The 12364-nt window shown below is 38.0% G+C and overlaps 1 protein-coding gene across 1 annotated transcript in view; it reads left to right on the top strand.

Annotated features, from left to right (window-relative positions):
- Asz1 (ankyrin repeat, SAM and basic leucine zipper domain containing 1) overlaps positions 1-9622 on the top strand; it is a 56383-nt gene extending 46761 nt beyond the window's left edge. Inside the window, exons 11-13 of the mRNA XM_021165314.1 lie at positions 5196-5301; positions 6093-6206; positions 9323-9622. Of these exons, the coding sequence (XP_021020973.1) occupies positions 5196-5301; positions 6093-6206; positions 9323-9475 (373 nt within the window). The 3' untranslated portion in view covers positions 9476-9622. The remainder of the gene's footprint in view (positions 1-5195; positions 5302-6092; positions 6207-9322) is intronic.
- The last annotated feature ends 2742 nt before the right edge of the window (positions 9623-12364 follow it).

The following is a 12364-nucleotide window of genomic DNA, read 5'->3' as shown; positions in this document are numbered from 1 at the left end:
CCTGGATACTGCCATTCTCCCACCTTGAAGATAATGGACTGAACCTCTGAACCTGTAAGCCAGCCCCAATTAAATGTTGGGTTTTTTTTATAAGACTTGCCTTGGTCATGGTGTCTGTTCACAGCAGTAAAACCCTAACTAAGACAGGACCCAAGGAGCTGAAGGGGTTTGTAGCCCCATAGGAGGAACAACAATATGAACCAACCAGTACCCCCCAGAACTCCCAGGGAGTAAACCATCAACCAAAGAGTACACAAGGAGGAACTCAAGGCTTCAGCCACATATTTATTTACATTTCAAATGTTATCCCCCCTTCCCAATTTTCCCTCCACAAGCTCCCTATGCCTTCCTCCCTCTCCTTATCTCTATGAAGGTGCTCCCCCACCCATGCCTGCCTCACCATCCTAGCATTCCCATATCCTAGGTCATCAAGCCTCCACAGGACTAAGGAGCTCTCCTCCTAGTGATGCCAGATAAGGCATTCCTCTGCTACATATCCAGCTGGAGCCATGGGTACCCCCTGTGTACTCATTGGTTGGTGGTGTAGTCCCTGGGAGCTTTGTGGGTTCTGGTTAGTTGATATTGTTATTCTTCCTATGAGGTTGCAAACCCCTTCAGCTCCTACAGACCTTGCCCTAACTTCCCCCATTAGGGTCCCATGCTCAGTCCAATGTTTGGCTGTGTACATCTGCATCTGTATTGGTTTGGCTCTAGCAGAGCCTCTCAGGGTACAGTTATATTGGGCTCCTGTCAGTAAGCACTTCTTGGCATCAGCAATAGTGTCTGAGTTTGGTGTCAGCAGATGGGATGGATCCCCTAGGTGGAGCAGTCTCTAGATCACCTTTCCTTCAACTTTTGCTCCACTCTTTGTCCCTGCATTTCCTTTTGACAGGAAGAATTAATATTTTTGAGGTAGGGGGTGGCCCCATACCTCAACTGAGGGCCGTGCCTATCCATTGGATATGGTCTCTACAGGTTCTATCTCCCCTTTGTTGGGTATTTTGGCTAATGTCCTCCTTGTTGGGTACTGAGAACCTCTTGGGTCCCTGACAACTGGGACTATTTAGTGGCTACCCCCAACTCCCCCTCCCCCACTGCTACAGACCTACTTTCAATTTCCTGACCCTCTGTACTTCTCCCCCATCTCCTCCCATACCTGAACTAGCCGCCCTTTTCCCTCCCCCTCCTCTCTCCCTCCCAGATTCCTCTCTCCCTCTACTTCCCAGAGATTTTTCTCTTCCTCTTACTGAGTAGGACTGTAGCATCCACACTTTAGTGTGATCTTCTTTCTTCTTGGCTTTCATATGGTCTGTGAGTTGTATCTTGGGCATTCTGAGCTTCTTTTTGGCTAATAGTCAGTAAACAGTGAGTGCATACCATGTGTCTTCTTTTGTGACTGACTAGGTTACCTCACTCAGGATGATATTTTCAAGTTACATCCATTTGCCTAAGAATTTCATGAATTCCTTGTTTTTAATAGCTGAGTAGTATTCCATTGTGTAAATGTAGCACATTTTCTGTATCCATTCCTCCTCTTTTGAAGGACATTTGGGTTCTTTCCATCTTCTGGCTACTATAAATAAATATAAATAAATAAATAAACATAGTGGAGCATATGTCCTTGCTATATGTTGGAGCAGCTTTTGGTTATATGCCCAGGAGTGGTATAACTGGGTTCTTGGGTAATTGTAGGTCCAATTTCCTGCCAAACTGATTTCCAGAGTGTTGTACCAGCTTGCAATCCTACCAGCAATGGAGGAGTATCACCTGAGTTTTTGATCTTAGCCATTCTGACTGGTGAGAGGTGGCAGAATCTCAGGGTTGTTTTGATTTGCATTTACCTGATGACTAAGGATGTTGAACATTTCTTCAAGTGCTCCTTGACCATTTGGAATTCCTCATTCTCTGTTTAGCTCTGTACCCCATTTTAGTAGGTTATTTGGTTCTCTGGAGTCTAACTTCTTGAGTTCTTTATATATTTTGGATATTAGCCCTCTATTGGATGGAGGGTTGGTAAAGATCCTTTCCCAATCTTTGGATTGCCATTTTGTTCTATTGACAGTGTCCTTTGCCTTACAGAAACTTTGCAATTTTATGAGGTTCCATTTGTCAATTCTGATCTTTGGGCATTAAACCATTGTTGTTCTGCTCAGGAAAGTTTCCCCTGTGTCAATGTATTCCAGATTCTTTCCCACTTTCTCTGCTGGTAGCTTCCTAGTATCTGGTTTTATGTGGAGGTCCTTGATCCACTTGGACTTTGAGCTATGTACAAGGAGCTAAGAATGGGTCAATTTACATTCTTCTACATTCCGACTGCAAGTTGAGCCAGCACCATTTGTTGAAAATGTTGTCTTTTTTCCACTGGATGGTTTTGTCTCCTTTGTCAAAGATCAAGTGACCATAGGTTTGTGGGTTCATTTCTGGGTCTTCAATTCTATTCCATTGATCAAACTGTCTGTCTCTGTACCAATACCATGTAGTTTTTATCACTGTTGCTCTGTAGTATAACTTGAGGTCAGGGATGGTGATTCCCCCAGAAGTTCTTTTATTGTTGAGAATGGTTTGTGTTTTGTTTGTTTGTTTGTTTGTTTGATATCCTTGTTTTTTTGTTATTCCAGATGAATTTGAAAATTGCTCTTTCTATATCTATGAACTGTTTCTTATGTGTGTGTTTTGGTTTGGCTTGGGTTTGGGTTGATTTTTTGAAACAGGGTTTCTCTGTATAGCCTGCTGTCCTGGAACTCAATCTGTTGAGTAGACTGGTCTGACACTCAGAGATCCACCTGCCCCTCTCTCTGCCAAGCTCTGGGATTAAGGGCTTGTGCCACCACTGCCTGGCAACTGCACTGAGTTTTAATAGACTTTTATCCTAGTATGTAAAACTGTATAGGATTTGCCCAAAGATTATATATAAGAATGTTGTTTGGAGTTAAAAGTGGTATTTGTCCCATAGTTGAGGGTTTTTTCTTTGACATTTGTCATTTTAGTAGATACTATTGACATACTATACAGATATTTCTTTTACCCATTTTTCTAGACTGTAGCATTCTGTAGTAATGTGTTCCCATTCTATCCATTCCAATTTGTCCTTTATGTTTCTCTGAATTACTTACTTAACATGATGGTTATTTGTTCTGTTGGATTCCATGAGTGACACTATCATTTCCACTGTAAATTGGCCTCTGTCAGTCCTGAAAGCCATTCTAGTCCTCTCATCTCCTGTCAGTGGCTCTTGAAGGTACTCAGCCATCTTTCCTGGAATGGTTCCCTTCACTTCCATCCTTAAGAATGGTCCTCTCTTATTTCCTGCTGCTTCCCTGGCTACTTTCTTTTCCTGAGTGCTGAGTTGACTGCTCTCAGTCTCTTCTCTTAGTGTGTCCTATTCTCGCTGAATTCAGGATCATAGTTTTGATAATGTGGCTACCTTGGCTTGTGCTCACATTCATGCTAGAAGGAAAACAAATCTAGTTAGACACTAGTGGCTATAAGATAATTTTTTTTCTTATTGATGTTCCCTCACTGTCTCTGAACTGTATCAAGTCACTTGCCTGTACTGGTATCAGGATAAATATGATAATAAGATTTACACTTTATTTTTTTAAATCATTAAGTTTTTAAAAAGATTTATTTACTTTATTTATATGAGTACACTAGCTGTCTGTCTTCAGACACACCAGAAGAGGGCATTGGATCCCATTAACCAATGGTTGTAAACCACAATATGGTTGCTGGGAATTGAACCCAGGACCTCTGGAAAAGCAGTCAGTGCTCTTAAGCTCTGAGGCATCTCTCCAGCCCCCAAGATTTACACTTTCTACTGTTCACGTACTGTTACCACCTGTTTATCTCACAGCATTAAAGCTACACCAGAATTTAGCTAACTTCAATGCCAGCCTTTTGATAGACAAGATACTGGATATTTATTTTGCCCCCTCTGTCCTTCCAAAAATCTTGTCTCCAATCTACAGAGTTGGAAATATTTGATGAGATTACATTTGCCCAAATCTGGACTCTGAGTCCAAACTCAGATCAGCCCAGCTCTTACTTTGGCTCTAGTGTTTTCTGTTTATCTTCCAGTCTGCTCACCATCCATCCCTAGAAGCAGTTGCTTGCTCAGTGAGATGCTCTTCTAGTGAAAAGAAAATCATCCTAGATTATTATTTTACATGCATTCTATTTCTTTTTCCCCAGTTCTTCTTCCATTCTGTTACTTTAATTCACAACAAATCCCCAAGTAAAAGTTCCACCAAGGTGTTACTTCTCCCTTCCTGGTTGACTCCTTGAGTTGCCTTTCATGATGAACAATACAAGCTCCTTTAGAAGGTGTTATGTTTAGCCAATGGCTGCTACTTCCTCATCGTTTGCCGTAGTTGTGTCTTAACTGCTCCTCTACTGTTATACTTTGAACCTACCAAGTCTTTCTGCTCAGAACTCGTCTCTTCATTACCTAGATGAAAAACTTACTTGGCTCCAAGTTCATCCAAGTATCATTTCTGTCAACTGCTTCTAAATCCTTATTCCCACCATAGTGTGTAGTACTCAATTAATTTACTTTGAGTTTTAGATAGCGCATCTGCTAACAATAACAGTGTCTTAGACACTGATAAGAAATAAAACAAATAACTCATGTTAAATTAATCAATTTCTTATCCTCCAAGATTGCTACTCTAATATTGGTTCCTTAATCTTCCTTTCTTGTGTATACCTCCAAATAATATCTACGTGTCTATAATCTCATATTGAAATGTGGGATTCCTGGAGCAAGGGCCTTAACTCAGTGGCAGATGTTATCCAGCAAGTGCAAAGCCCAGGGTTCACTTTTCACACTACAAAAACTATGTGAAGATCATAGGCCCCAGTACAGGGGAATGCCAGGAGGAGTGGGTGGGTTGGGGAGCAGGGCAGTGGGGGAGTAGTGTATAGGGGACTTTCAAGATAGCATTTGAAATGTAAATGAAGAAAATATCTAATAAAAAACTATGTAATAATTATAGAGTAGAAAAGAAATTCAACATTCTTGGGACTAAAGACTTGGTTTTCTCTTAATACTTAATGCATATTTTAGTTCCAAATACATATTAGGTAGTAAATATTTTTAATCTCTTTTTAAAATGTATAGGCCGATTGGTAGAATGACATAAATGACTTCTAACTGGTTTCTGTTGTTGTTGTTGTTGTTGTTGTTTTTTCTTTAGTGGTGATGAGTTCCTCAACTTTCTTTTGAAATTAAATAAGCAGTGTGGCCATTTAATCACAGCTGTGCAGAATATCATTACCGAGTTGCCTGTAAATTCTCACAAGGTATTTAAGTAAGAGTTGCTCTGTGAAAAATAGGAGTGTGGAAGAGCAGGCTAGATAAGCGCATGATAACTCTTATGCAGTTCTGATCTGATGACGTTCTGCTGGTGGCTCAGCATGAGAACTGAAGTGTTACATGTAAATATTCCCTTGTACATGGAATTGATCATAGAACCTTCAACCCTCAGCCTCAAGCAAAGGGGGACTAAGTCAAGCCAAAATCTAAACTATCTCTGTATGGAATGTCATTTGTTGTTAATGATGATTTAATTGATTAAAATAGAAACTGTTAGGAGACCCAAGTGAAAGATGAAACAAAACAGCATGTTGAATGTTGATTAAAAATTATATTGACATATAGTTTTTCTTAATTAAGAAAATTTTAAATAAATAATGACTCACAAAAGCAGACTTTTTGAATTTTTGTTTTGCCTGTTTTGTCTACACTATAGACTCTATAATGAAAAATTTTAAATAACTTTCTTTTACTATATGGTTAATGATAGTACCACTCTAAGAATAATGTCATTTTTAAATTTTTGAAAAATCATTTATTCACCACAAATATTATTAATATTAATTCCTACACATAAGTATATATTTAGGAAATTCATATAGCAAGCTAATTCAAATAGTTATATAAAATTACTGACTTACTTTTGTTACCAAGATTTATTCTGAACAAAAAGTCAATTATATAATTTAATATTTTAGAGTGTCTGGTAATCTTTGTGCATATAAATTTTGAAAGGCTAGTTCCACTTTTTTGATGTAACTTTTGGAAATATCAACAGATAGTACTGGAGTGGGCTTCTCCCAGAAATTTTACTTCAGTTTGTGAAGAACTGGTCAGTAATGTTGAAGATCTGAATGAAGAGGTCTGCAGACTGAAGGAGTTGATTCAGAAGGTATATATATATATATATATATAAACACACACACATACAGTTAACATTGCGTGCTTGGAGACAGGGGAGAACTTTCAAAGCAAGATGTTGGGAAGTCAGGCAGTTTTAACAAAGACAGCCAGTAGGACACGGAGGCTTGGTAAAAGGACAGTTTCCCAAGGGAAAAGAGCACATAAGGAGTTGTTGGGCGTTAAAGAAGGATATGCTGAAAGGATATGTGCTCCTCATCCTTCTCCTTAGCAACCCGATGACAGTCTTTCTAGAGTTCACTAAACAGAGCCTCATGGGAAACTGCTTATACAGCCCCTTTCAAACAGTCTGGCCAGATGGCCTTGGACCATAAAATAGTGATACTTTGGTAAGAGTTTATTCCAAGACTCTATGTGCCATAGTATTCTATACTAGGCCAACACTTTCATAATTCTGGTGTGTTTATTTTCTATAATTCAGGGTATATTCTATATTCTATAATTCAAATTGGAGTATAATTCAGGGGTAAAGTGTTTGCTTAGCACATGCCAGGCCCTTAGTTCAGTCCTCAGCACTGAAAAAATAATGTGTACGCAATGGAAAATAATTGAAAACATTTATTCACTTGTTCACTTGTTAAAGAGAGAAATTACACTGTGACTTATAATTTCATAAATGCAAAAAGGGCAAAGGAAATGCTGACCAGCTCTGCTAATGAGGTAGAATGCAATGGAGGATTTATCCCTATTGGCCAAACTCTATAGCACGTTTTGTAATTAACTGTTTGTAGAATGTGGACATTTTTATTGTCTTTTTATTCATATAAGAGCAGCATATGTCTGGATTTAAAGGCAGGTTGTTTTTCCACTTTAAAAAATGTCTGTACTGGCATGCAGGCTAGTGAAATTGCCTTTATTGAAACTGTAAAATAATGGGAAAGACACTCTGAGTTTTCTTTTAAAAAAATCACCTCTGAGTCTCTGTTATTTACTTCATAAATTTGTTATCTGCAAAACTTTTGTGACACATCTTAATTATATAGTTTCAGCCTAAGAATCATTTAATATTTTTACCAATATTTTATCAAAAGAATTTAAGAGCAAACTTTATATTCAAGGTAATTTGTCATCTCCCTTAAAATATATTTAATCAACAGAAGTCTTTTAATCATTGAACAAAGTTTTGAAGCAAATTCTATATTAGTGGGAGAAGGATGCTTGAAACAGGAAAAGAAGTGGTGCGTTTCAGCCTCAGAAACAAATGAGCTCCTTTATGGGAGAGATGCTGCAGGAGCTGTGTTCTGTGTGACTCTTGCTTGCTTGCTCGCTCATTCACTCACCAAATGCAGGGAGTGCTTCACAAGCTAGAGAGCCTGAGCTCACTGACAGCACAGGGTTAGACTCCTGCATCCTCACTTCCTCCTTCACAACTAGAACTGAGGGAATGTGGAAGTAACTCGACTCAACATGATATTCTTATTGAAAATTCAAGGAAAAGTAGATGTGTGTATAGAAACTTCTTTGAAAGCATGGTTTTAAATAGGAAATTCCTAAAAGCATATTTGTGGCAAGAGTGACTACTAATTTGGCTTTTTAAACTAAAACCTGTTTGTAGTGTGGCAGTGAGATATAGTTAGAGAGAAAGAACCAAAATATACTGTGTCAGATAAAATTAAGAAGTATTGTTTTAAACTTCCTGAGCCTAAAACATGATATGAGTAGCTATCATAATATTTCATTTAATAATATATACCTGTGAAAAGAACCAGCATCTATTTTTTTTTTTTTTACTACTTAGGTAGTATTTTTTTCTGTGTCACCTCTTGACCAAGAATTCAAATTTTCCATGTAATAACTAGCCTGGAAATATGTTGATTGGCCTATAACAATAGCAAATAGAGTTCTTTAGTCAGAAAAGTCTTACTTTTTGAGCAAGTGAATATACTGATATTTCTAAGTTATTCTTACATGAATAGATTTTGTTGTGATGAGATTTTACTCAGAAAATGTTGAAGGCTTCCATTTTGGGGACTGTGTTGTCATGCTTGTTAAGTTTTTGATAGTTTAAAATTTCCTAATAGGAACTTTGCAAAGAAATATACAAGGTATCACAGATAAGCACTGAGGTACCAAAGCGAGGATAGGAGAGGTCAAGGCTAGTCTTTAACACCACATCATTCTCTTTCAAACCAACACACTGACAACTCTTGTCAGAAGGGGTCATTGCTTAGTAAGGGAATGACTGTCTCAGGATCCAGTAAATGGAGCATCAGTGTCAAAAAAGAATCTGTTGCTGAATGAAGCCATTTGGAAGTTAAACCAGGATTACAGTCTTAATGAGATTAGCATCAGAGTCCATTTTTGCACTATAAATTTGAAATTAATTTTGCAGACTTCTAAAATTAAATATTTACACTGTAAAATTTCAAAGGCATTATTCCTACTATTGTTGAAAATATTTCTATCGTCACTCCAGCTCAGGATGTTTCTAGTAAATATCACTATGAATGTGTCCTGTTCTTTTTATCTTTTAAAGATCTTTTGCTTTCTGCTTATTCTCCCACTCTTGACCCAATACAGCAGCTATCTCTCACCTCTTCCTCCCCACCCCCACTGACACACACACTGGTGGGAGGCTTCTTCACAGAATATGTCTCTGTGGGAGTTTAGAAGCAGTCTAGGAAGTCGACTTTCATTGCTGAAAATGCTCAGACATAATTTGTTGCTGCGGTTACAATGCACTGTCTTCTGACTTTTGCTGCTAACCTTCTGTTGTAGACTTGCTATAAGAATGGTTCAGTCTTTTATGGTATACTAATTAAGTTTAATTCAAAAGCAAATAAAGCAATTGTTAGACCTTATAGATGAAATAGAAACTTTAAGTTGAAATGAAAGGAACATTGTCTCATGACACTAATGCACCATTTTTATATGTGTTCATCTACAAAATTATTTACTATTAATGTAAACGTAATAATGATCTATGAAAGACACTGGTAAAGACATCATGTTCACTTTAATCTGTCATGAGGTTTTCAGTTTCTTCCATCTAAAACTAGTGAATTACTATGAACTTTGTTTTTCAAAACAACTGTTTTCGTTTTTAGTATGGTATCTACTAACTCTTGTTTTCCTTCTAAAAATTAGATGCAGAATGAGCGGGAAAATGACCCAACTCATATCCCACTCGTAGAAGAGGTCTCTACATGGAAGACTCGAATTCTGAAGAGCTCAGCAGTTACAGTGTGTGCATTCGGGCTGCTGCTTTTCATCGGCAAGCTAACTTTGCAGAGAAAATAATAGTACTGTTTATTTAAGTTCTGTATGTCCACCTTCTTCTGAGTGTCCTAGCATGGCTTCTAATCATTTGTGGTACAGCATAGCTTTATTTCCTTGCCTGTTCTCCAAAGGAACAATTATGATACTATAAAGTACAGTTTTCCTTTAGAACATGACTTCAGTTTGAATTATATAGTTTATTTCATTTTTATGTTCCTTTCAATCAAGAAATAAATTATGGTTAATTCTTTCATTTAAACCTGACTAAATCACATGCAAAATAAATGTTTGCTATTCTTTACATTCAGAGAAAGTGTGCTCATTTGTCATAACAAAATGCTTAGAATATTTATAAGTTGATATTATTTTAGGCCTTATTCCCTTCCATTATTATTTAATAAAGACCATCTTACTTTTTTATTTATATGACTTTGCTAGGAAAATTACTAATTAGTAATTTTGAAAGCGTTAGAGAAAGCAAAGTGCTAGAGAAAGCAACAGTAAAATATGAAAATCTTTATAAGTACTTTGAAAAAGTATTTTAAATGCTGACTACAAAGAAAATTAAATAATATATAAGGCACAAAATATATTAGCATTTTATGTATTTTTGCTAAATATTCTATATATAATATTTTAGAGATATTGTGAAAGAAAATAGCATTTGGTATATAATTAATCATCTCTAAGAGTAAATTTTACTTTTTGAACTAAAATACTGATAGTCAAATTTTAAAATTGAGATTAAATGTCAGGCAGGTCCCATTTAGCAGGCAGCATAGTGTTCAAGTCTTGGTTGGCTTGGTGCTGTACTGAAAACAGCAGTTGTCTATAGTTAAGAGCCAACAGCAGCGAAAGGGAAAGAAGTGCAGGGCGAGAGAGGAACACAAGGACTATACTGAGTAGCAGCCTTTGCCTATTCATCCGGAGCCGCAGGACTTAGAAGGCCATATTGCAGAGGTGCTCATCTAGGTACCATTGAAGTGAGAACACAGTGGAGGCTCACTATCACGTCAGCAACTGTTACAGCAAAGCATACTTTTTTGTGATGTCTCCTACTTAAATTCAAGACATAGAAACATGGGAGTTTGTTGACACTTGGACAAGAAGATTTGCTACATGTTATTTTTACCTTTCCTTTTACAAAATAAAGTAAGAGGAAGAAGATAGGCAGGCACCCTACCTGATTAACCACTTGGTCTTTTCTATCAGTGCACTTGAAAGAGGTGTTCTCTCTTATGGCTGCATGGGGTTCTACTCTTCTTAACAAAATGAAGCTCGGTATTCAGCTATCCCATGTGAAAATTTTATATTACTTGCTTTCCAAACGGTTTGTCGTAGAGTTCTTTACAGTACTGCAGAACTCTGCCCAGTGTTCTCCAAATGGGAGGAAATTAATACTACACATTTCACTGCAGCTGTGTCTTCTGAAAGCATTATTCCTGCAGTGACACTGCCTTACAGTTTGATTTCCACATTACAGACTAAAAATAATTTGGGTGTTCTGTATTTATAGAAATTACTTCTCTGGGTAAAGTATCAATAGAATTAATAAGGATTTCTTTATGATGTAAAATCAGTTGATATCTAGAATATAGTCCCTTCCCACTCTGATTAGTTGACTTTATTATGAGCTTGTGGAAGTAGAAATTATTGGAATAGGTAACTCAAGTGCCTCCTTGCATCACAGAGATAGGTGTTGTCATTGGAAGTTATTTTAATTAGTCTGAATCACAAAGTATTCCTGTCATTGGAACTATTGTAGCCTCCTGCTGAAATCCAGTGTCTGGAAAGGAAGTATACTGACCCTCAGTTTGGATTTCTACTGCTGCAATAAACTTGAGCAGTTTGTTTCCACTTACAGCTCTCGGGTCACTCTCCATCACTGAGAGAAGTCAAGGCAGGAACTCATAGCAGGACTTAGGGACAGGAACTGAGGCAGAAGCCATGGAGGAGGGTGGTGTGCTGGCTTGCTTTCCCATGGGTTTCTCAGCCAGCTTTCTTACAGCACCCAGGACCACACACAGTGAGCTGGGCCTTCCTACATCAATCAACCAAAAAATGCACCACAAGCTACCCACAGGCCAATCTACTGGGAACATTTTCTCAATTGATAATCCTTTCAAAATGACTCTGGCTTGATATAAAACTCACCAACACACTTGGATCTACCATATTACCACCATGTTAAAGAGGAAAATGTTGTCCTCAGCACATTTCTTCCTGGTTCTTTTCTGCTTCCTGACTGGCATAAGCAACAGCATTACTCTGCATTAGCATGCCTGGTGTTCTTCCGTGCCACAGGCTTAAAGCAATGAAGCCAGACATCTGGAACTTTTGTGCCAAATGTTTTGTCCTTTAATGGCTTTGCTCAGTATTTGTCATAGTTGTGGGGACATGGACTTAGACTTCTTAAACCTGCTTTAATAAAAGTTCTCAAATGCTTTGAACTTAGACTTTTTAAACCTACTTCAACTCTGTCCCCCCCTCCAACACCACCACCCTTGTCTAGCCCACTGTTCAAAGGCAGGGGAGATAAGATGGTAAATAGGACAAGGGGATATGGACCTGTGTAGAAGTGGTTCCTTGGGACTATTCCAGTCTTCATCGTCAGAATACCAACAGTCTAGTTCAGTGCTGTCAGAATAATAAATGTAAATCAGTAGGAGTGGCATGATCTAGCAGAAACCTCCAGGCCTCCATGGAATCTGCATAAGTCAACGGGAGCAGCCAGGACCAGCCAGGATGCCAGGAGTTCTCTGCTGTGCCTCTCTCCATGAAGTGAAGATGAGCAAAGGTGAAGACTTGAGACCAGTGAAGCACCACAGGAGTCTGTAGTACCTGATATATCCAGAAACTTCCACTTCAGGGAATTTAATTCAGGAGGAAAAAAATACTGGAATTAGATAT

Source organism: Mus caroli, chromosome 6 (assembly GCF_900094665.2).
Source record: "Mus caroli chromosome 6, CAROLI_EIJ_v1.1, whole genome shotgun sequence".
In the NCBI taxonomy this organism is placed as follows: Eukaryota; Metazoa; Chordata; class Mammalia; order Rodentia; family Muridae; genus Mus; species Mus caroli.
Note: the sequence above shows the minus strand (reverse complement) of the source record. Positions and strands in the feature narration are given on the sequence as shown.